We start from the raw sequence: 26,670 nt of genomic DNA, 5'->3' as shown, positions 1-26,670 counted from the left end.
AAAAATAACCTAAGTATAACACATTGGTGACCTTGACCTTGGGTATAATTGGCCCAGCCCCTGTACATACTTTGTTTGTATACTGGGCAATGTTTATGTGAAGTTACAGTAAGATATAAGCAATAGTAACAAAGATACGACAGAAAAACAAAGGTTGCAGAAAAACTTTAACCAAGAAAAGTCGTGCCGAGCCGACGCCAGGGCGAGTAGAACGGCCCCCTTTTCTCTGAATAGCGGAGCGAAAAAATCATTCAACATGAAAAGCTTATCTAAGCCTTTATTCATAAAGCATCTTGGCAAACTTTTCTATTTAGTTCAGTTTTTATTTTTACTTGACGTTTTTCCTTACCCAGTTTATTTTCAATATTAAAGGGAGTTCAATCATTTTAATTTTACTCTTCAGAATACTCAGTATAATAAAATACACATAATGGGAACCGGAGAGAGTCTTGCGTCAGCTCGTGTTAGCGCGTTATATTATTTCAAAGTGTTTGCCGATTTGATCAGTCGTGATCAAATCAACAGATGCTTACTGAAGTATTAAACTGGCGGTACAGCCGGTGTAACATTAAATATTGACCCCATTGATCAAAATTTAATGTTGAAATGTTGACGGGGTCAATTCTCAACGTTGAAAAAGGACCCTTTGATCAAAATTTGATGTTGAAATGTTGACGGGGTCAATTCTCAACGTTGAAAAGGATCTATGGGGTCAATTTTCAACGTGGTCAGTATTTAATGTTACACTGGCGCGTAATAAACCGAATCGAGTCCATTTTTCAACAACTGTTGATTTCTCAGACTTCCAATCAAAAATTCATTGCTTTCCTGTGTAGAAAATACTGATAACATTATTAAAAAAGTACCATTAGCATTATACACAAACGATCAAGTTTTCTTATTTCAAAGCGTTTGCTGACTTGATCAGTTGTGATCAAATATGCTTACTAAAGGAGATCTCATTCAGTTGCCATGTGATGTTGGCGAGATTTGCTCTATATGCCTTTCAAGTTGCCACTCTATTTTTCTTTGGTATAATAAACAAGTTTGTAGTCATGCTGTGAAATATTTAAAGAGCGTGAAAATGTTTTCACTTAATTGAAGAATATTAAGTTCTAGATAATTTTTTTACTAAGATCCTTTATGAATACAGGCCCAGATCTAGTTTAACAATATCAATAATTTAAATCACTACTGTATGTTTTTATTTTATGCCTTCTTTTGGTTCATAAATATCATTCAGAGTTCAGGCTATATGATTATCTGTATCGAGCAGTGAACTTGTTCACTTTCTACAGTATATAATCATGGGCCTATATCACCAACACTGGTATTAAACAAAAGCTCATGACGTCAACTAGACCGCTTCAAAGTTCTTTGAGTTATGTAGTTTGAGCAAATTGTCATAGCTCAATTTTGAAAACTGACATACTTTCACACACACTAAAACCCTTGTGAAAACTTAAATCACACGCAACTTCACATTAAAGACATTACAGCATATCTCCAAATCCTCTGGCTGACCGTCAAATCCTCCCTGCCTGCAGCAGACGCACCCGTCACACCTTCCTGTAATAATATTGAATGTTTTGTTTTAATATAATTCATTAATATTAAGTATTTGTGTAAAACAATGTCAATGATAGAATGATTCTGGAGCAAAGACACATTATTTGTTTAAATTGTTTCTGAAACTTAAATTTATGTTTTAAGGTCATAGATCACTAATAGAGAACCTCCTTTTTGAAGAGGATTCAATTCCTACCATAAGCCTACTTTTACTGCAATTCTTAGTGGGGCGTAGGTTCAAGCCCTACTGGGACCAAATTTTTTTTCCTTATTTTCCTTTTTTTCTAGAAAGTTTTTACTTCTTTCAAGACTTATTATTGATTTCTTGTACAAAAATGGAAAAAGATGAATCTTATAAGTGATTTCTTGGTGTTCAAAGTGAATTTACTACTTAAACAGAATAGGTAGAGTTGCACATCTTTAAAAATATTGATTAGACGTGGTGAAAGTTCTCTATTTTGCTTTCACTCTTAGATTATATATTGTGGAAGAAATTTAGGTAGGTTTTGCGTCTGCCCTTAGGTCATTTTTAAATGGAGTAGCAAAATTCAAAACAGAAACACAGCATTCGACCTTATTTTTTCAATGTTGAAGTATGAATTCTGTCTCATTAAGTCCGAGGCAACATAGAAAAAATGATACTGGCATTTTTTTTTTGGTGTTTTATAACTGTTTACCAATAGTTTGATGTTTCTTTTATTAAAATTAATGGTAAAATGAGTTTTGAATAGTGGCTATCACTTTGAAATTTGTCTCTACTTGAGCTTGAGGAGATACCATAAGTTATACAAAATTAATAAAAAACGGCACGGTAAAAGTTGTTAGTGCAAAACACGGTTACCTTTCAGAATATACCAAGCAAAGGCCATTTTGTAAACATTACTATTAGTGCTCTAATACCTTAAGGAGGTAGGTTACCTTGTTACAAGGGTAAATTCAAATTAGTTGAACCGCAGCACATTTTTGTATTTCGTGTAATATGAAGTTTTAACTGCTATAATCTCAATTTCGTTTGTCTCTGTCCCTTCAAGTTCAATTTTTATCCAGGTTTGAAAAACATGGCCCTCCAAAGGTATTTCATATTGAAAGAAGAAGGAAAATACGGATATTTAACACTTTTCAGTGTATTTTAGTTTCATTGATATCCGTAGAAGTCTGCATAATTGATAATTTTACTAGTATGCACGTTATCTTTCTAATAAAAGCTTAAAATGTATATGTCGCGGGGCTCGTGTTTCCATGGTTACGCATTTTCTCTCATTTTTAAACAACTATGTATAAAAATAGGGGTTTTCGACGGCTTCAGTGCCATTCTGTTAATGACCAACATGGAATATTTGGGTAATATTATTAGCAAAATACCAAGCACTTTACATGGTACCCTATTTTTCTTAAAGTTTAAAGTAACCATGGCAACAGAGATGTTTAAAATAGCTTATATCTTGCTTTTTGTCGTAGTTTCTTATAAAAAATATTGAATAAGATTATCTTTCTAGTTAATGTAGCTATAAAACATATTATTTCTAACGTAAGTTATATTTTCGTGTTATTTGCATTTATTCAAACAAATTTCACAGCTTAGAAAACTTACAGCAGTACCCCTCGTCTGGCATTTTTCATGGAAAAATCGTTCAGCATGCTGCTATTATTCTCATGGATATTGTTGAGATGAAAATAAAAAGCCGAAGCTGTGTTTCTTAAATAGACCAGTGTCAACGCTTTTGAATTTTACATTTAGATACATAGGTCACGGGCTTCGTTTCCATTGTAACATCAACTCAATTCAAGAAACCACATTTTTCTACCGAAATTTGAACAATTTTAGATCTTAGTTTTAGTATATAAGTAACAAATTATCAACGGAACCTGAAAAATAGGTATTACAAATCAAACTGCTAGATTTTTTATTTGAAAATGGCCGTAACAAGTAACCTTTCACCCAACTATATTCCAAATAACATTGGTTACCATCATCCATTTTCTTACCTTCCGCATAACATTTCAATATAACTACATAAAAGAAGCAAAATATTGATTTTTATTCAGAGCAAAAGACTCATAAAAATATTTCAGCAAATAATAGTTATTTGAAAATAGTTAAAATAAAAAAATGCACAGAATTACGTACTTTCAAGACAAAAACTATTAATTTTGCGCAGTAACTGACACGTAACGTCATGACGTCAGTTACGTCATTTTAAGGCAACATTGTTTTGAAGCGTTTCTGCGGCAATTTATTCATTATTTCTGAATTATTAAACCATAAAGCATCAGATCGAAAACAGGTTCATGATTTACTTTCAGAAGAATGAATATACAAACACATTTAGTTTGTCGTAAACGTCGTCGTAAATCGTCATTTTAGCTTCCGGTTGGACATGCGCACATACAAATATGAAGGTAACCTACCTCCTTAAGCAAACTTTAAGGATGAAGATTTGGTTCTTTAATTTTATATCAGTTCAACTATCCTGAGTAGTATAAGAAATACCGCTTTTGGCACACTTTTTTTAATTTTAATTAGCTTGCTCGATTCACTAAGCACACTTTGATCTTACCTTAAACTTTAGTAGAAACTAAGTTTCTGTCTTAAAATACTAACTTGGTACCCTGAAAATCTTTGATGGACGTAAGGTTGAAGGGTCAATGCCGGACAATTAAAAAAAGAAAAAAAAGATTTTAACAAATTATTGTTAAAACCTATAGTAAAATAAAGTAAATCTATTTTTAGTAACATTTATTTTTAGTAACGTTTACAATATAAACGTCTATTTTTATATTTGAAATACCATGCACAATGTTTGTGTTTATTATTAGTAACGTTTACAATGTAAACGCTTATTTCTTTACGTGTTGTATTGAGATGTGAAATATAAAATAATTGTTTGTTCATTTACTCTTTGATTATGAATTTTTAGTATTTTATACAATAAATCATACAACGGTACTTTATCTTGTAACATTTTAATGAAAAATAAACAATAATATCCGCAAAGCATACTTGTTTTGTCTTGATATTGAACATTGTTGTATTTTACATTTGGTATATACTGAATTACTTCTTTCGGCGGAGGAAGTCCAAATGGATCGAAATACAAAGTATTAAAGTAACAAACCCAATGTGTTCCAGGACCAACAGAGTCGTCCAAATTTATAATTCCACATTCAACCTTTTCTTTTAATTTCAATAAATTATTTCTACTAAACACACCCCTAAAGTTTTTAATTTTTAATTGGTTTACCCATTGTTCAATTTCAAAGTTAGAAATAGGTTTGTTTATAAATTTTATTTTTTTTTTTACTATAGGAATTCGTCTGTAAGGTCTCCGTTGTGAATCAATCTGTAATCCTTTTCCACTCAACAAAGATGTAATCAAAGGTATTCCTAGACTAGCAGCCAACATACCTAAAAACCCACCGTCTTGTTTTTGTTTTTGTGTTAATTTAATCACTCCAGATCCTACTAGTTGCTTTCTTTGATTAGGTGTAAGATATGGTGATATCATATTTCTCTTATCATTAGCTACTGAAATTATACCATTCCCAAGTAACTTACTGACACCAGTACTGGCTAGCCCAGACAAAGCACCAATGCCTAGAGGGGCTAATATTTTTGGAGCTATTTTTGCTGCCATTGGAAGAATTGTTTTTCCTAACAAACCAGCTAAAGCTCCTAAAAATCCACCATTTTGACCTTGACTGGACATTTGTTTTTTTGAAATTGTAATTTCTAATCCCTTCTTATTTGCAAGAGCTTTTTTAATTTGATTAATTTGTGTTTTTGTTAAAAGTAAAGGGAAGTTTCCACGTAATTGTTCATGTTTTAATCTAAAAGTATGTGGAATTTTATTATTATAAGCTTGTGCTAAATTTTTCTTTTGTCCATCTGTAAGGTTAATTTTATATTCAATATAATTTGATGACATTATATACTTTATATTTATTTTAATTTATATTTATTTTATTTAAACAATAACAAGTTCATTTCCAATAGTATTTATTTCAACTGTTTCCTCATATAATACAATTGCATAAACACGGACATGTGCTGCCGGCCGAACATTTAATTTAGCTGTTAATGTAATGTGTTTAGGATCTTCTGTAGTTACTTCCTTTTTATATTCCAAGTTAAAATGAACAAATCCAAACAAACTATTAAAGTTTGATCTATTTAGCAGACTTCCAGTAGTCTTATTATTTTGTTTGTAATAATAATTAATTACATCATCATATATTCTTGATATACTTGTATATTCTGTTTCTGGATAAAAAACACCATTACCAACTTCAAGACGACAAGAGCTCAAAGTACAAACATTATCATCTGCTGCATCAACTTTAAATGTATCTAATAAATGTGGATTCTGTCTTTGTGCATTACTTTTGTCAGGTCGTTGTAAATAAACAAATACATGTTGTGGTTTTATTACACCAGCTGTTATTCTAAAAGTTATGTTCGTCTGTCGTGTATCAGTTGATTGTGTTATCATTTCCCTAAGGTATGACCATCTTGCTTTTTTAAATCTTTCAGTAGCAATTAGATCAAACCCAAATTCATTAAAAACCAAACGTGGAACCCATAGAATTAATTTTGTTACAATTACTCTACCAGCATCAGCAGCATTAGCTCTAAAAATTAATTCATCATCATCTGTCAGCTGTAGTGTTATTTGAATTTGACTTGGAGGTAAAATATTAGTTTCTAAACCCTGAAAAAATGAATAATTATTTAATGGAATCTTAGCATTTACCTCATTACCACCTTCGATTAATGTTTTTCTTGAGGCAAACCCCGAATTATATTTAGCTTGATCCTTCCTGCTCTCAGCAGTATCATTTATATCTAAATAAATAAACTCATTTGTTCCAGTTGATTTTGCATAATCTTCAGATAGTTCAACTAAATTTTTTACATTTATTACTTTGTATAAATTATTACAATCATATACAATTTTTCCATTTTGTTTAACCACTAACTGATCAATTAATGAAGCTGCATTATTAATTAGAGCAATTTGATCTCCATCAGCATAATTACCACCATCAGCAAGCTTATTTACTTTAAAACTTACTTCAAAATAACCATTAAACCAATCAAAATATGAACTTCTATCATTAATTGTAAAGTGATATCCGTTTTTTTGTTGCTTAACATTATTTCCCAGGACAGATATTAAAGCTGTATCTAATTGAATAGGAGTTAGTTCGTATCTTTCGCAATATTCTTTTGTTCTAAACATGTATATATTATATATTATTTTATTTTTTTATTAAAGTTAAAACTTTATTTTTTATAAATTAATCTGTTAATACGTTTTTGTTGAGCTGAAGTTCCAGCACGAGCTAAAGCTCCAGATCCTGACAATATTCTATTTATTCTCATATGAATATCCTCCTCATTATCATTATTTTTACTATTATTCTTTTCTTGTAATTCCTTGGCAATTAAATTACCAACTGCTGGAGCAGGTTTCTTTTTAAATTTTTCAACAAGCTTTGCTGCAGCTAAATTTCCAACTTCTGTTCCAACCTTTTTTGTTCCACTTTCAAGTGCTGCTTTTCCTGCTGTTTCCAAAGCTTTTTTTCCAGCTGTGCTAATTGAAGATGCAACTCCGCTTGAAAACAATTTCGTTAAAGTGTCAAAGATACCTGTTCCTCGTATAATTTCTTCTCCCGTGTGAGCATCAACATAAATAAATATTCCTTTATTTTTGTCATAAACTTTTTTGTACATTATATAAAACTAAATTTTAATAAAAGTTTTAATTAAAGTTTTAAAACTTTAGTTTTAATTAATTTCTTTTAAAATTAGTGTAAAACTTGTTTCAACCTCATTAAAATTAATTATTCTACCAAATACATCTGTAATATATATTCTAATTGAATTTATAATATATTTATTAATTTCAGAATATCCAACTCTTTGTGGTTCTTTTGTAAATGGATAAGCTCTTGTTAAATCTGCAGTACTTAAAGCATAGATAATATCACTGAAATTACCATCAACAAGTGAATTATCAATAAGATCACAATGAATGTAAATTGTATCCACAGAGTTAGTTATATCTGGTGTTTTAGTTCCCCATTCAGTTTTGTCTAATTTTTTTTTCTCAAATCCAAGCAATGTATGAAAATTTGATATTTCCAAATCCAACTTAAAATTATCTGTAATTGAAATCAAAATCTTAAAACTACTTAAATCAAATTCCAAACTTATTGGAGCAATTTCTGATTTATCAAATTCATAATCATCATTACTTATTAATGTTTCCCTAATATAATTATTAATATCTGTGTAACTGTAAGAACCATTTGTAAATATAATATCTTTCCAATCCTTACCATTATAATAACGAATTCTTTTATTATCATATTCATCACTAATATTATGCCAAGAGTAGGTCATAGTGTTAATACTATCCAAACCAACAACATAAATTTTATTTTTATCTAAAATTAAAGAACGACTAAATCTGATTGTAAAATCACTCGGTTTATTTTTATTATCTTTAACTGTTTCAGAACTTAATACTATTTTTTGTTCCATTTATATAATTATTAAACATATCTTTTTAATAAAAGTGTAAATTCAAGAAAAATAATTTTTATATAACTTTTCATGTTGTTCTGGTAATAGTGAATTCATTTTTAATAGTTCATCAATTATTCTAATACCTTCATTTTTTAGTTCTTCATTATTATTTCCAGCATTAATTGAACCACAAATTAACTCCAAGTCATTAACCAATTCTTCTGGATTACATGGACAAACATCATAACCTTGTCCTCTAATTACTTTTTTAAATTTCATAGATCTTTTATTGATAGGTAATCCTGACTTTTCTGTTAATTCTTTAAATATTTTTCTAGAATGAATTGAATGTTTTTTATTATTGTTATATCTTTTATTAATCAAATCAATCAAATCATTATCTACTTTAGTGTTTATTACTTCTTTTCCAGTTATTTGATCCTTAGCAACCAATTTGTTTTGACCATAAAGTTTATTTAAGTTAATAATTAAATTACCATATTGTCCATTTGGTGAAACTTTATACTTTGTTTTTGGTAAAGTGTAATTTTGTTTTTGATTATGATATCTTATTCCTTTTCCCGTATATTTTTTTGTTTTTAGAATATCGTTGATTGCTTCTCTATATTTTCTATAATTATCCGACTCAGCTATAATTGTTTCCTGTTGCTTCAGATTAAGATCTGTTTTGTTTTTAATTCTAGTTATTGCACCAGATTTGTTACCCAATTTTTTTATTTTCTTTGATACCTTTTCTATGATATCCTCTACTTCTTCCCTAGTCATTTTTTCATCTGGATCTTCAGATTCAGTGTGAAAATATTCAAACACTTCTTGTGGTGTATAATATTGTTTTTCATCTAAAAGATCTAAATCAATATCTTTATTAAAATTAACTGTAAATTCTTTTGGTCTTGCTCCCAATTCTTCTTCTGATTCTTCAGTTGTATCATACTCATCTTCTTTTAGATATTGTGGTGATGGTTGTAATGGTTGTTGTAGTTCCGGAGGTGGTAGTTTTTCCATTAACTCTGTCACCATTTTTAGATTTTCTATTTCATGTATCTTATCAGCAAAACTTTTTGGAAGTAATGCCAGTTGTTCTTTAATTCCAGGTAATGCTTTTAACTGACTTGATAATTGTTCTTTTTGACTTTCTATTTTTTCAGTAATTGGCTTATAAATTTCAGTGTACATATCCCGATTTGTAGCTTTTCTTATTTTTTCTCTCATTATTTCTTCTCTAAGATCTCTCATCTTTTGCCCGACTAATTTTTTTCTTATTATCATTTCATTAAGTTTTGATTGCATTTATATAATAATGTAAGATAATGTAAAATAATGTAAAATAATGTAATATTATATAAATGGAAATTCCAAATTATGATACAAAAAATGATAAATCCAATAACTTTAAACAATTTTATCCTTTTATGCCAGATTCATGTTTTAGAATGAGAATCAGAAAAACAAAAAGTAGTAATATTTGATGATTTTGTATGTGAAGATAAAAAAGTTCAAAATGAAATAACAAAATACTTTATTCAAGGACGTCACAAAAACTGTTGTGTTATTTATTTAAGTCAGTCTTACTATAAAACACCAAAAGATATTCGAATTAACTGTTCACACTATATTTTATTTGAAAGTCCAGGTAAAATGGAAAATGATAGGATTTGTAATGAACAAAATATTAACCCTAAATCTTTTGCTAATGCAACAAATCAAAAATATGATTTCTTATATATTGACAAACCAAGGAAGTTTTTTAGAAAAAACTTTACTGGTAATATATAATGGGAGTTTTTAATAATATAGAACAAATAAGTGAACCTGACAGTATAAGTAAAGTTAAATTTGATATTGATTTAAGTGATTATGCTACTAAAAAACAATACAAAAAGCTTAGAAAGGACATGGAATCATATCTTCACAGAAATAAGGAACTTGATAACACAATGAACAGAGCATTAGATATGGGAGGTAATAAAATAATCAACCTAGGAAATCCAGATAAATCCACCGATGTAGTTTCAAGACGATTTATGTTTAAAAAAGTTCAAAGTGTAATAGATGACTATAATCTTGAAGACATCAAATCTATAAAACAGACATTAGAAAAAGAAGCAAAGAATATTGAAGAATTAACAAAAGATTTTAAAAATAATTCATTATTAATAGTTCAATTACAAGGTAAAATTGAAGAAGAAATGAAAGCTATGGTTGATTCTATTAAAGAACTTGAAGAGAAATCTGATTTGACAGATGAAAACATAAAAGAAGTATTTCGAGTCAATTTAAACATTTTATTCACTCAAATTCAAGAATTAAAAGATAGTATGATTAAACATGAAGAACTAAAAGACAAGATTATTGAAGCTGAGAAAAAGTTACAAAATATGTATCAGTTAGAAATCAGAACAGAAATAAATAAACTAAATACTGAAACTGAAAATAAGCATAAAGATTTATTAGAATTAATTTCAAATAAACTTGCAGAATATAAATCTGAATTGGAAAAGGCAGCTTCACAAAGAGGTGATGATCATGACACAGCATTAGATAACCTTAAAAAAGAAATTAATTCTAAAATAGATGACTTTAAAAAACAAATTCGAAATTGGATTAGTATTGTTGGCAACCGTCATAATTTAAAGTATGCAGACTTAAGTAATATTACAAAAAAATTACAAGATGATATTAATGAATTTAATGATAAAGTTGAAGAACATAAAAATGAACTGGACTTTGTAGTTGAAAAATCAGTTAAACAAGGAGAGTTAATTACTGCTAATACTGAAGCAATTAAGATAATTAATGATCAAATTAAAAAAATAATAAATGATTTAGACTCTGTAGTTAAAATATCAGATAAACAAGGAGAATCAATCACTGCTAATACTCAAGTAATTACTGCTAATACTAAAGCAATAACCGCTAATATCGAAGAAATTACTACTAATACCCAAGAAATTAAAAAAGTAATAAATGTTTTTCATAAACAAGAAACACAATTAGCTAGAACAAAAGGCGTTGTTGATAATTTATTTGCTTCTGAAGTTGCCACAACAAAACGAGTTGATGATTTAGCTGAAATAATTCTTAAACTTAAAAAGAAAGACAGGAAAATAGAAAAAAGGGTAGAGGAAGTAAAACATGAAGTGTTTCTCTTTGAATACTATTATAATCATACTTTTGATTACATACAAATGAAAAAGTATTTTGACCGTCGTGGTGCCTGGATACATTCAACATATAAAAATATGGCCGATCTGAACTATTTAAATATATTTGAAATAAGACCTGGAATTATCTTAGATTATAAAGATTTTATACTCATAGACCAAAAATATAAAATAGATGTACTAGATATGCTTTTGAGTGGTGTGTTTATAGTAAAAAAAACCGGAACTTATATAATAGATATTAAGATTTTATTAAAGGGTGCGAGCTCCCCGGGTGAACCGTATAAACCGACTAAAAACCCAATATCAAATTTTATATTTAGGTGGCGAAATAATAGACCTCAGGATGATGTTTTATTTTTTGATATATTTGATAATGTAAATATAACAGCTGAGGCAGCTGAGGACTTTGACACTGATAAGTTAATATCTATGTATAAGAAAAAAATTAAAATTTATCTAAAACAAGGGACAATGTTTGATATTCACCCTTATTACGATTCAGGATCTACAGAATTAACATTTATGCTTTTGATGGGTAGTTACATCAGATTCTACATATCGGATGAACCTGTATCCTATAATAGTAACCTACTTTTGGATTAAAGGTTTAATTAAAAGCTTAATTAATTACTGTGTTTTTATTTAACTGGAATAATTAATATAATGGGAATATTCAATAATATAAATGAAAAAGTAAATAAAATAGAAAGATGGACGTCGACACAAATTAAAAGAAAACCTCCATTGTTTTTAACAAGTTATATCCAAGATACCGATGGTGGATTATTTCAATGGAAAACTGTAAATGCTAGTCCTGGTTTAGTTCAAAAAGGTAATAATGTAAGAATTAATTTTAATTGCATTTTAATTATTCTTGTTGATGCAATTAAATTAGATAAGGGAGAAGCTAAATTACAATTAAAAAATAAAGAAAATGTAATTCTTCAAAGTTATCATGTAAAAAATAATAGGAAAAATGAATCTATTTCTATTAATTATGCAAATGAATTTAAAATAAATGATGTTATTTATATTAATTCTTTAAACGTTATGAATATTCAGTTAACAATTTATGGTTCTATAATTTAAGTTTTAATTTAAGAATTAATTTAAGTTTTAATTTAAGAATAAGCTAATGTATCAATACCATTATCAAGAATATATCTTTTATCATCATAACATGATAAAGATGTTTTATTTATAACATAACTGGAAAGATTGTGTTTATTAGAACGAATAACTTTAAAGGTGTGATTACTTTGGGTTGAATTAAACAAAGTATCTTTGTAATTTTTATGAACTATTGCTTTCTTAACAACAAGTTTTTTAATTCCTTTACATTTTTTAATGTTAACTTCATTTTCTAATAAATATGAATACATTTTACTTCTTAATCCGACAAATTCAACAATGGGAATGCCGGCAGCTTCATCTTTAAATTTTCCAATTACTTTTTTATTATTATCAAAATAAAATTTTGAATTACTATCGTAATCACTATTATCAAATAAATCTTTGTCCTTATAAAAATCCTCATATGCATCTTTGGTTTTTATTTCATAACATAATGAATCAGTGTCAGTAAACAATAATTTACAATTACCCTCGTACTTTTCCTTAATATAATTATAATGAAAATCATACATTAAATATTTTGATAAATCTAGAATGCACATTCCAACATAACAAGGTCTGTTTAATAACAAACTTTCTTTTATTCTATGAATACCAAAAAGGTTAGAGTTAAACATCGTTGAACTAACAAATGAAGGTTTGGCTATGTATTTTAATAAAATATTTTCATCATGTGTTAATTTAATATTAACCCTCTTACGTAAATTCTCCATCGTCTTACCGAATACAGAGTTGTTCATTAACTTAAAAAAGTCCTTTTCAAATGAATTTTTGCTTTAGATCTTTTTTGAATATTAAAAATCAATATACTTTTTTAACCAAGGACTTTCGTCAAAAGTTAATATTTTATGTATTTTTGTTACTTTTAACCCTAATTGTGTATATAGTTCAAGATTTTTATAATGAACTACATAATTTTGTTTTTTCATTAAAGTTGGAACCAACTTCTTTACATTACTTTTTCCTATTTCAAATTCTGTTTTAATATTTTTAATATAACCAGAAAGCCATTGATCTGGTATTTTAATTTTTTCAGGAGCTAAAGGATAATCGTTGTGGGTTTTATGTAATTCTTTTGGATATTCAAGATCACATTCAACTATAAAGTTAGTTTTACCTTTTGCAATTAATTTCTTGAATTGTTTTTCGGATATAAATTTAAAGTTTCCAGAGGGTAAAGGTTGACACATAGCCCAACCGTAAAGGTTATTGGCGTCGAGGTACATAATGTATTTGCTGTCAAGTTTAGGATCATAATCTTTCATATATTTATTGTTTGCTTTACTGTATCTGTTTGAAATATAACTTATTCCTCCTCTCAGTCCCTTTTCGATAAAAAGATACATATCAATATCAGTTATTAAATCTAACTTAATTCCAGTCATTTTTAACATTGCATCCCAAGCTAACCCAGGACTACTAAAATAATGACAAGGATCTAATTTGTAGTACTCTAAACATAATTTTCTAAAATTTTCGAATACATCAGCTAAAAGTAATACGTCAGTTTTTAAATATAGATCATGATATTCTCCCATTGTTTTAATTTTAAATTTATTCCAAACATTTTTAGCATGTTCGTATTCGTTGTCAGATATATGTGTTTCATTTAAAATTGAATAAAACTCTTCTTTAGAAGGTAATTCTGTTTCTTTGAATTTTTTTAAATGAATCCATGTAATCATACGGATAAACACCTTTTGTCTTTAATAAATTAATGTTTTCACAATCAAATTCTTGAGATAAGTATTTAAATTCTGGAATATTTTTTACTAGGTTATCCAATGATTGAGACATAAATTGAAATGAATCAATAAAGACCAAGTCAGAAATCATAAATGCCATATATCTTTCCATATTGTTAGGAATAACATTAATTTCTTTTTTAAATTTCCCTATTTGTTGCATAATAAAATGACCGTCATAACCTCTTAAATTATGAAAAATAACAGGAATTTTGTGTGTTAGTTTAAAATTAATATTACATTCTGAGTGAGCACTTCCTCTAAATTTTCCTGTTATATGACAATGATCACGTACTGGCACTTCACCTTCTATATATTCTTTTTCACAGATATGACAAAACTTTTGTTTTTTGAATTCACTTTCAACTTTTTTAGACATTCTTAGTTCTTTGTTAAAATGTTCTTTAAATATCTCTTTACAATATTCCTCTTCCTCAAGCATTTTTTCAATAAACTTATAAACTGCATTAGGACCTCTATAAATCTGGGTTGGTTTAGTATATTTATCGTCATAACAACAAACAACTTTATAGCCGTAACCACAATCTATATGATTTTGATATGGTTCAGTAAATGAAGATTCAGTTGATGGTAAAGCAGTTAAAACTTTTTTAGTTATTGATTCAAAATCAGCATAAATTACAAAAGGTACTGCTAAACCTTTATGATAATTTTTAAATTGTACTTTACTTCCCTCTTTTGGCATTTTTACACCTTGGGTACCATTAATAGCTAAACAATTTGGAATATGTTCATTTAATATTCTTTCTTGAGTAAAATTCTGTAAACATGATTTACAAAAATGTTTTTTATGTTGATCTTTGGTTTTATTAAACATTAATCTATTAAAGTCTTTTATCCAAACATAATGTTGGATTACAGTTCTTGGGGTTTACAGTCATCATCATTTATTTATATCATTTATTTTATAAATTTATTTTATCATTAGTAATTAGCAACATGTCACAGTGTTCTTCGTATTGATATTTTGATATGTACAATGGATAAATACTATTTTCTTCATAACCAAATATATTAAATGATATTTCATTTAAAACTTCTATTTTAGGTATTTGATTTAATGTAACAGGAAATTTAATTCCAGTATAATCAAGATCGTTTATATGTTTTTTATATTTTGAAACTCTATGAGGGTTTTCTTTAACAGTAAATTTGTAAGCTAAATGACACCATCTAAAACATTCGTTATCATCATTCTTTATATTTATTAATCCTTTCATTGGATGTTGTAATGGTTTTGGTAACTCTAAATAACTTGAAGCAGCCAATGGATTATACTTATATCTATTTATATAATGAGCATCAACTGACTCTATCTCCAGCCGCTTCCTTCAGAAATCCAATTACCAATTCTATTTATTATTTCATCAAAAGCTTGATGTAAAGTTTTTTTTATTCGTTTGTGTTAATAATTTCAAAAGCCTTTGATTGAAAATAAGCTGATTTATATATTGTATCAGTTTTATCCATTTTGCAAAAGTTATTTTTAAAACAACGTTTATTTTTATACCTTTTAAAGTTTTAAGTTCAGATTTAAGTATTTCATAAGATCGTTTATAGTTAAATATAATTGATTTTTTGGATCTTGTCTATATGTATTTTAATTTCAAATTTCTTATAATATTGTTTTGTAGATCTCTCGATTTCCATCTATATATTATATTTAGAAAAAAAATCTTCAAGCAAAAAAGGATTAAAAAAATAATTAAAAAAATAATAAAATAAATAAAGTTTTAAATTATCTTTAAGAAGAAATAAAATATTTAAATTTATATCTTTTTCCATTAACTTTTGATATTCCGCATTTTACTCGGTTTGTCCCTTCACAACACATTTTTATTAACCCAGCATTAATAACAAATTCTTTAGATGCTTTGTAAGTGCTTCTATATATTTTTTCTTCATTAGTATCACAGTCGGTTACAATAACTTTTTTAGGATTGTTTCGATAATTATTTGGTCTGGGACAATCACATAATCTTTCATCATTTTCTTCTTCAGTTAATAGACAACCACAGTCCCATTCAAATAAATTATTTTTTAAAAGATAAGGATCTATAACATTTTGTAATTTATCAATAACGTGATTTTTATATTCATCGCTAACTATTTGATCAAGTTTTGATTTAATAACATTTCTTCTTTTAAGAACTTTCTTATATGAATTTTCATCTGGATTCATTATTTCTCCTAAAGTGCTAGATAATTTTGGCATAATCATTCTATCTACCTTTCTATTAACCATCTATATAATATACTTATAGAAAAAAATCTTTAAAAAACACACGTAAAATTTAATACAGCTCTTCTTCTTTTTTACTTTTATATCCGTTAAGTTTAAATTCCTTCATATGCATTTCAAGAGGTGTTGAATAATGTTTTTCTTTCTGCTTTTTCTAATAGTATTGTAAAAATATCCTGAATAACTTTTTTCTCTTCTTCTTTATTTACTTTTCCAGGATCATTAGGGTCATGAACAGCTAAAGCTGCGATCCGTGCTTTTGTTATAAGTTGTTTTATTTTTTGATGATGTGATTTTAAAATAAATTTCTTATCATCAAGTTTTAGTCTGTTAGTAAATATGGTAATTACTGATGGAACAGCACCAGCAACTGCTACAAATACAGGAATAGCTGGAACAAGTACTAATGCAGCTGAACAACCAAAGACACCTGCTGTAATATATAATCCGGTACTTACTCTCCCACAAAATTTATAACTTTTTCTGTAAGCAGCAGCTAGTTTAGTTAAGTGAATAATTAATTGATCTATTGTTTCTATTCCATTATTAGAAATTAGATTTTTATTGCTCATTTATATAATTAAACTTTTTATTTCTAAATTAAATTTGTTCAAGATCGCTAAACGGAACCCAACTATTAAATTTTTCGCTATAACCCTTCCATTTTACTAAAGCTTGTTTTTTCTTATAGTCTCGTCTAATAACTTTTTCTATTCTAAAAACTTCTTGTGTAGTAGGTAAAAGTTCTTGTTCATAAAATGAACCTTGAACTATTTCATCATTTAAATCTTTAATAGTGTACGTTCTGGGATTTGTATTATTAATTCCATAAATTATAAATATTTCCTCTGTCCAGTTTGGTGTATATCCTTTTTCAAAATGTCTTTTAAGTTTGCTTAAACGAACTCGATCACCAATTTTAAATTTTGCTTTGCTCTTTGGTATCTTTAAATCACCATATAAATTAAAGTAAACAGTACCTTTATTTAAGTTTTTACTAGCTTTGGTTGGTGTCATTTTTATACTAGAATGTTTTGTTTTGTTATATTTATCAACCATATCCTGCAAATTATTTAAATAAGTATAAGTATTATTTGCTGTAAAATATTTCCACATATTCTTTTTAAACTTCTATTAAATCTTTCTATTACTACAGCCTTTCCTTCATTAAATGTATGATACATATTAATTTTATTTTATTCAAAAATGATTCAAACTTTTTATTATAAATTCTTTTCTTCATCTACCCATAAATTTACTGGTAATCGTCCTTCAGAAATTATTTTTTCAAATGCTTCAGTAACAGATTCTCCAGTTTTATTCTTTAATGGAATAACCCAAGCATATTTACTAAATATATCAATAACGGTTAACAAGTACTTTACTCCTTTATTATATTTTGAAAAAGCTTGCATGTCAACTAAATCAGCTGACCAAGTATCATCAATATCATTAACTATCACTCTTCGTTTCCTAAATTTTCTTTTAATTGGTTTGTGTAATTCTTCTGCTAATTCATCGCTCCATGTGATTCCGGGGGTATACTCTACCCCCTTTTCCCGTTTTTTGACTTTTGTTTTTGTCTGGGCGTTAAGCCCATAGGGAACTGTTGTTCCTGTCCAAGACCAAGCGTGTATTTCGTTTTGATAGCTGGTTTTACAACTAAATGTTTTGCAATCTTTTCTCCAAATGTTTTTGATTTAGTTTTGTTTAAGTTGAAAAGCATTTTTTTGTCACATTCACTTTTACTTAGTCTTGAGTCATAGCAAAAATCATGGTCCATACATACTGCATCCAGTTCATTGACAGGGGGTCCATTATCTAGGGGATTTCCTGGCCCACAATAATTATATCCTGGAAGTGTTAAACCTTTCTTAGGTAACAAAGGTAACATTGCTTTATGGATATCTAATTTACCTCCAGTTTTGTTTTTAACGAATTTTGATTTCGTTTTTCCGCAAGATTTACATTTTGCTTTTATCATTAACCTCCCGTTTTTTGTTGTAACAAAGTGAGGATTTACATTATCTGTAAATTTTCTTTCTTTCAAACAATATATTTTATTCTGTAAACTCATCTTATATTATATATGTTTAAAACTTTTTAGTCTGTTTAAAATCTGTGGTTTTTAAAGTATTTTAAATTGTCCGGCATTGACCCTTCAACCTTACGTCCATCAAAGATTTTCAGGGTACCAAGTTAGTATTTTAAGACAGAAACTTAGTTTCTACTAAAGTTTAAGGTAAGATCAAAGTGTGCTTAGTGAATCGAGCAAGCTAATTAAAATTAAAAAAAGTGTGCCAAAAGCGGTATTTCTTATACTACTATCCTGAATCCTGCAGTAAAACCTGAATCAAATTATAAATACTGGCCTTTTTAGTGCAACACCAAAAACAAAGAAGTAAAGCTGAAGATTATCAAGAGCTCAAGTTACACTGATCTTTAGATACATTTAACTGTAACCTAAGTCAGTTTGACCTTCAAGCAAGTGCAGTAAATTTTCTGACTTATCCAAAAAGCATCAACACTGAACAATAGAAAAGCAATAGAATCTAAGCCTACCTTAAATTTCAATCCCCCTTTTTTGAATGGAGCATGTTTTAAAAGCAGCATATTCAGCTTCTTTTCTTTTTTTGTTGTCTTATGAGTTTTCATAAGAGCATCTGAAAAAAAATCATTACAGTGGTGTAAAAGTTGTAATCAAATTGCCGTTGTCACAAAAGAGGCATCCACATTAGGCGCCATGCTCACATGTTAATTTAAATCTTATATTCTATTAATGAAACAACAAATGAGATTTAAAACTATCTAAAATAGCTATTTAAATGGATTCCCGATTGCTTAAGATGTTTTAGATAAAACAACAAATGAGACTGAAAAATGGTTTGAGAACATGAGGCCCAGCTGAGTTTTTTCTTTTCTGAAATGTCCTCAAAAAAATACCTGTCAGTGATGATGATTTATGTTATCAATATTCTAAACATGTTTTTGTTTTTTACCAAGCTACCTATCCTCTTTCTCTGGACATGTTAAAAGCAAATTTACTCCACACTGTAATAGTATACAAAAACTTACTCAATATTGACCTGCAGCCAGCATTGGCCTGCAGATAGCCAGTTCTTCCAGTTTCTTTTCTCCTCTCATTCCTTTCAGGGAATACAATGACCAAACCTTATTCAGTCCCGTAAAACTCTTTGGGACTTTAAAAAGGAAACAGAACAACTATTGTAAATATATAAGTCCAATCAGTTCTACAGCAATCGTATTGACAAAAGTAGATCGCATTATAAGAACATTAGACGGTACTCATTGAAAAACTTTTTATGCCATTAATGGTATCAAATGATTCAATTTCAGTCATTAAATCTTTAAAATTTAAATAACTAGAGCTATCACTGAAGGTCATGAATACCTCCATATCGTGTGGCACCTAAATTGCTTATTTTCTGAAGACACTGACTTTAAAAAGTATCTCAAGTCAAGGTGAAGGTCAAAGTTACATGTAAATGCACGTGTTCCTTGGGCTCATGATGGTGATGTGCATGTAAAATTATTTGAAAATTTAGAGAGCAGTTTAGGAGACATAACTGTAGACGGACAGACTGATGTGACTCCCATATATAGCCATGATACTAGATCTCTAGGTATGACGTACTTAAGAATTTACATCATGCAAAGCTTGGTATCTACATGCATTTATACCATCTCTCATGTCTCACTTGACATGAGGATCGTACCAATTAAGGTATTCGCCACCTCTCCGTGTCAACAGGCCTGAAGATTGACAAGAAACATGAGATAGCTTTCAGATTTGAATTGGTTTTACTATGTATGACATACTTAAATATTTACATCATGCAAGTCTTGGTATCTACATGCATTTGTACCACCTCTCCTATCCTACTTGGCATGAGGATCGTAACATTTAAGGTATTCGCCACCTCTCCATGTTAACAGGCCTGAGGATTGACAAAGAAACACGAGATATCTTTCAGATTTGAATTGGTTTTTACTACGTATGACAAACTTAGGTATTTACATCCTGCAAGTCTTGGTATCTACATGTATTTGTACCACCTCTCCTGTCCTACTTGGCATGAGGATCGAACCATTTAAGGTATTTGCCACCTCTCCATGTAAACAGGCCTGAGGATTGACAAAGAAACATGAGATAGCTTTCAAATTTGAATTGAATTGGTTTTTTTAACCTATACTGTGTTGGTGTGCCGTAAAACCCTAATAAATTAATTAGTTTAACTATATGTATGAAGTACTTAAGTATTTACCTCATGCAAGTCTTGGTATCTACATGCATTTGTACCACCTCTTCTCAGTCCTACTTTGCACAAGGATCATACCATTTAAGGTATATAATTTATTCGCCACCTCTCCATGTAAACAGGCCCGAGGATTGACAAAAGAAACATGTAATAGCTTTCAGACTTGAATTAGTTTACTATGACATGATAGGTAGTGACATGCAAATCTTGGTATCTACATGCATATGTACCACCTCTCCTGTCCTAATTGGCATGAGGACCGGACCGATTAAGGTATTCGCCACCTCTCCATGTAAACAGGCCTGAGGATTGACAAAGAAACACGAGATATCTTCCAGATTTGAATTGGTTTTACTATGTATGACGTACTTAGGTATTTACATTATGCAAGTCTTGAGTTTTACTGCAGCTTTCAGACTTGAATTAGTTTACAATGACATACTTAGTAGTGACATGCAAATCTTTGTATCTACATGCATTTGTACCACCTCTCCTGTCCTACTTGGCATGAGGATTGGACCAGTTAAGGTATTCGCCACCTCTCCATGTAAACAGGCTTGAGGATTGACAATGAAACACGAGATGTCTTCCAGATTTGAATTGGTTTTACTATGTATGACGTACTAAGGTATTTACATTATGCAAGTCTTGGTATCTACATGCATATGTACCACCTCTCCTATCCTACTTGGCATGAGGATCGAACCATTTAAGGTATCTGCCACCTCTCTATGTAAACAGGTCTGAGGATTGACAAAGGAACATGAGATAGCTTTCAGACTTAAATTAGTTTACTATGTTTGATACACCTAGAATTGACATGCAAGATCATACCATTTAAGGTATTCGCCACCTCTCCATGTAAAAAGGCCTGAAGATGTACAAAGAAACTTGACTTAGCTTTCACACTAGAATGAATTTATAATATGACCTTACTATTGACATGCAAGTCTTCGTATCTACATGCACGATTAAAAGTAAATCTGTAGTATGTATTCACACAAAGTTTTGTTTGCAGACGAGTATCGACATCTATATTTTTTCAGTAAATAACAGGTATCATTACTTATTCATTAGGAAATCTATTACCGGATGGTTAGAAAATCCTTAAGGATTTGCTAGCCGTCTGGTAAAGGGATCTCAGATCGGCTAAATCTCAGACTAGGCATTCGGTAACCTGGACGGCTAGACACATCCTTGTGTTAATTTTATTAATTCAATCAGGTTTTCTGAAAATTTATTTTCATAAGTACGCAGCTTATCTAAAGCTCTGATTTAATACTTATATAGTTAAAAATACTGAGATGAAGTCAGGGCGACTTTTTATGGCCGCCACACAGCACTTAACACCCGCTGTTGTGCTGTAAATATAATCTGAAAAGTAGATCCCGTGAAAGCACTGAAAGACTTCGAAACAGAAATTAAATAGTTGCGGTCGCATTGGTCGAGAGGGCTAAGACGCTTTCTTACGGAGGTGAAGGCCCCTGGTTCGAATCCTGGCTACTCCCACTGCGGTGTGTCCTTGGGCAAGGCACTTTATCACGATTGCCTCTGTCGACCCAGCTGTAAATGGGTATCAGCAAATTGCTGGGGGTGAGGTATAATTGGTTTTAACTGTTCTTAATATAGGGTCGCAGAAAAGCTCTAGAGAGCTTATGTTAATTGTTTCACCAAGCGACGGTAATTAAACTTACATTTACCAGTGCTGAATATTATATGGAAACTTTCTTGTTTAACAAAAGAGTTGGGTATGGCAGCAATTTGCATTCGTTTTTTTTTCTTTACAGAAACTAGACTTTAGGGTTTTTACTGAATAAATTTCATGTTGCTGTTAACGAACGCATATGTAGGCTATTTGATCTGCAACAAAATCTTGACTTGGCCCAAATCTTGAGATAACTTTGCGCCAAAATGAATTCAAGAATTATCAAGATAGATCTAGAGTATAAGTTTTAATTTATATGTACTTACCTCAGTCTTACGTAAAACACCAGATATATCGATAGTTAATTGAAAGGAGCTTTTATTCAGTTGTTCTAATGTGTAACAGTATCACCGAAAGACACCAAAAATACTAACGGACTTTGTAAACATTCGGCGCGCATGCAGATATTCAGGTGTCAGTACATCCGAATCAACGTTTCTTTTTAAGAAGGAGATACTCAAAGTAAATTTACGAAAAAATATTTAAGTTCAATGATATTACAGTATATTCGACAACTTAAAATGAAATAAACGAAATTATAATGGCAGAATATATATTCGAACCTATCGCTACGAAGTCAGCTTTACATAATGAAATACTACAACAACAAAATATTGACACTGAAATAATCTTATCTATTTCAAGAAACATGCTTATTTTTCAGAAGTTTGAAGTTCAGGTCATCAGTATTTCTGATGTACCCTCATAAATACATAATTTGCTTAAGCGTAGGTCCCAGGTATGATCGGGCGGGGGTGGGGTGGGGGGCAGGGGCATATTTTCCTTCTAAAAATTGACACTCGCAGTAATATTTGGGAACTTGTACAGTATATATCTCCTTTGAGCTGAACTGCTCTTCTAGAAGAAGCGCAATTCTATCCATAAATTTAAACATCATTCAGTCAATAAATTTACAGATTTGGTGTTTTCATGTATCTGAATTACAATTTAGTCAAAACTGCAGGGTTAAACATAGAGTGCATAAGAAGGTGTTTTTGTGTGATTTTCTGTCAATATTGACAACTTTGAATTTTTGGAAAATGTGAAAAAAAAAAAAAATTGATCCATCTGTATTGAAATAATTACTATGTTTTTAATCTACATGCTTAATGTAATGAGTGAAAAAAAATCATTTTAACTTGCAGTTATGATTTAAATTGTAATTTTAACAGATCTCATACAACCAGTCTATAAATTTATACTGAAAAATCTTCAGATTTATGGATTGTAAATATATTTACAGAATGTCCATAAAAAAAGAAAATTCTAGACCTGCATACAGCAAACAAATTACCTATATAATTGGCAATGGTTTGCGGCAGAAGGGGAGTGGTGATGTTGGAGACAAGGTGTCGGCTGCTTACCACGGAGACGTGGGTTTGAACCCTAATAATGGGTCATGACAGTTAACGTCCTTATTAAACGCCATTCCAAGGTTTTCCCGGATTCGGACTCGAAGCTTCATTCTTCACAATCGAGCGAAAAAAAATAGTATATAAAGGAGTAGCAAAGCAATTCTCGTATGAGGCAGTTGACAGCTGCTGAGCAGGCGACCTCGGTAGCTCCACAAGTAGGCAGGCTTTTCTAGGCAACTGTCAGTTTTGAATATACTTTCATAACTACTCTTTCACTGAAAATTGGCAACATTGTAAAAACGTTAATATAACGTTACCTTAACAACGTTGTGATTCAAACTTGAGTAAAACGTGACAACGTTACTTAACAACGTTGTGACAACGTTAAAGCACTGTTACATACACAACGTTGTAGCCCAACGTTTGCACAACGTTGTACTAACGTTGTAGATTTTACAAGATTCAGATAAAAACTCAGTGTGTCTTTTTATAGGGTCTTTTCAGTACATTCACACATTGCTTGCATAGGACTTTCTCCTATACATTTCAAATCACTATTTTGAATAGTTTTCAACGTTGTTACAACGTTGTCACAACGTTGTAAAATAACACAACTAACATACAACTAAAACACAACGTTGTCTTAACGTTGTAAGTTTGCTGGGTTGTTGCATTTTAGCCACTAAGCCAACCATCAGTGTGACTTTCGCTGCTGTCTCCTATTGAATCACTGCCTGTTACTACAATGCTTTGAGGGAGATGTATACTTTCCTATAAAAGCATTTTCTAGTTTATTCATTATTATGTATGGTGTGGGAGACATATTGATTTACTCCAATCTGTGTGTGTGTGTGTGTCTGTCTGTCTGTGTTTCTGTCACAAAGTTTGTCCACACTCTAAGTCAAACATTTTTCATCTGATCTTCACCAAACTTGAACAAAATGTGTTTGACCATAAGACCTCGGCCAAGTTTGATAGCTAGCCAAATCGGTCTAGGCATATTGGAGTTACAGCCCTTGAATTACCAAAAATCAGCCTTTTTACTCTTGTCCGCACTCTAAGTCAAACATTTCTCATCCGATCTTCACCAAACTGGAACAAAATGTGTTTGACTATGAGATCTCAGCCAAGTTTGATAACTAGCCAAATCAATCCAGGCATTTTGGAGTTACGGCCCTTGAATTACCGAAAAATCGGCCTTTTTGCTCTTATCCGCACTCTTAAGTCGAACATTTCTCACCCGATCTTCACCAAATTTGAACAAAATGTGTTTGACTACAAGACCTCGGACACGTTTGATAATGAGCCAAATCGGTCTTGGCATTAAATTGGAGTTCTGGCCCTTGAATTGTAGTGAGTAAACAGTATATAAAGACCGACTTGCTATTTAGATGATTAGGCAGTTGTGGGAGACATTCGCTTTTCTCAAAAACATCTAGTTTCAGCATTTAATTAAGTCATAGAGACGTTAATGAATTTGTTACAGAAGAATGAATATACAAAGTTAACACATTTAGTTTGTCATAAACATTGTAAATCCTCTCGTTAGCTTTGGGTTGGGCATGCGCACATACAAACTTCTTCATATGATTGCTTGATGGATCTTCACCGAAAAGTGGTCTGAAGTATCCTTGCTCATTTTTGAGACCAGTGAAGCTAAAAGCAATGTCTTCTCACAAACCGCTTGAATCTTCGGCAAACCTGATCGGCATTTAATGAAGTCTGCTTTCTTTAATGCATGGTGAAGAATTAATTTTTTGTGTACAAAGATGTTTGCTGTAGGCTTTTTAATCAGTCATTCTCACAATTTATCTTTTGTATAGAATGTGAACAAGGATGGGCTTATTTACGCTGACCTTACATTTAATGATCAACCAAAGGGCCAAAAGAAGCTTGTAATACATGGACTGGACAGCATGACAGAATATGTTAAAGTTGACTTCACGAAGAAAGCAGATCCTTTACCAGATAGCGATGATGAAAATAATTCACCAAAGAACTAAGTCCACTTAATGTGCATAATTATTTACCAGATGGCTTCCATTTAAGTCTTAACAGATAAATATTTTTATAGACATTTACATGTTTATTTATATTCACTATTTTGTAATATATTTTATTGTTAAAATTTGCTTTCCATTATATCCAAGAGTTGCTACTGATTTGAGAAAATGATATAATACTGTAGCAGGTATTCTGATCAAAAGAGCCATTCTTATATAAACATTAATTACGCTAATAATTAAGCGTACTATTTTGCATAATTTCTGTATAACGTAGTGAAATATCTTTTGTAGAATGTGTACTGTATCTAGAAAGAGCATGTACGAAAACACTAACAAAATATTTATTATTGAAAAACTGATGTAACTGCATCGGCAGTGAGATAACTATAAGTAGTTAGAATACTGATATGCATATTACTGTGAAATCATTACTGTCCGTTGCCGGTGTGTGTGTGTGTGTGGGGGGGGGGGGGGGGGGGGGGGTAGGGGTGAAATATCTTTTGTTGAATGTGTACTGAAGCAAGAAAGTGCATGTACAAAAACACTAACAAAAAATTATTATTGAAAAACTGATGTAACATCATCATCAGTGAGATAACTATAAGTGGTTAGAATACTGATATGCATATTACTGTGAAATCATTATTGTTCATTGTTGGGTGGGGGTCGGGGGGGGGGGGGTAATTTTCATGGTTGCTTGATCCACAAATTTATATCCTAACCACATATCCATTGTGGTCTGCTACATGGTTTTATCCAAGAGTCTGTTATAAATAGATATAAAAATTAAAGAAACCTTGCATGGGTCTTTTTCATGATATAACCCGGGCACCTTCTATTTTTCATCTGGCATCGCCCCCTATTTCTAGAGTTATGGCCCCTGAAATAGCCCA

At 30.2% G+C, this 26,670-nt stretch overlaps 1 protein-coding gene across 1 annotated transcript in view; it reads left to right on the top strand.

Moving 5' to 3' along the window:
• Positions 1–26,218, top strand: part of LOC128554157 (uncharacterized) — a 37,538-nt gene extending 11,320 nt beyond the window's left edge. Inside the window, exon 4 of the mRNA XM_053535406.1 lies at positions 25,595–26,218. Within this exon, the coding sequence (XP_053391381.1) occupies positions 25,595–25,774 (180 nt within the window). The 3' untranslated portion in view covers positions 25,775–26,218. The remainder of the gene's footprint in view (positions 1–25,594) is intronic.
• Positions 26,219–26,670: the final 452 nt, after the last annotated feature.

Source organism: Mercenaria mercenaria, unplaced genomic scaffold (assembly GCF_021730395.1).
Source record: "Mercenaria mercenaria strain notata unplaced genomic scaffold, MADL_Memer_1 contig_4763, whole genome shotgun sequence".
Lineage (NCBI taxonomy): Eukaryota > Metazoa > Mollusca > Bivalvia > Venerida > Veneridae > Mercenaria > Mercenaria mercenaria.
The sequence above is the reverse complement of the archived record's forward strand: the minus strand, read 5'-3'. Positions and strand labels throughout refer to the sequence as shown.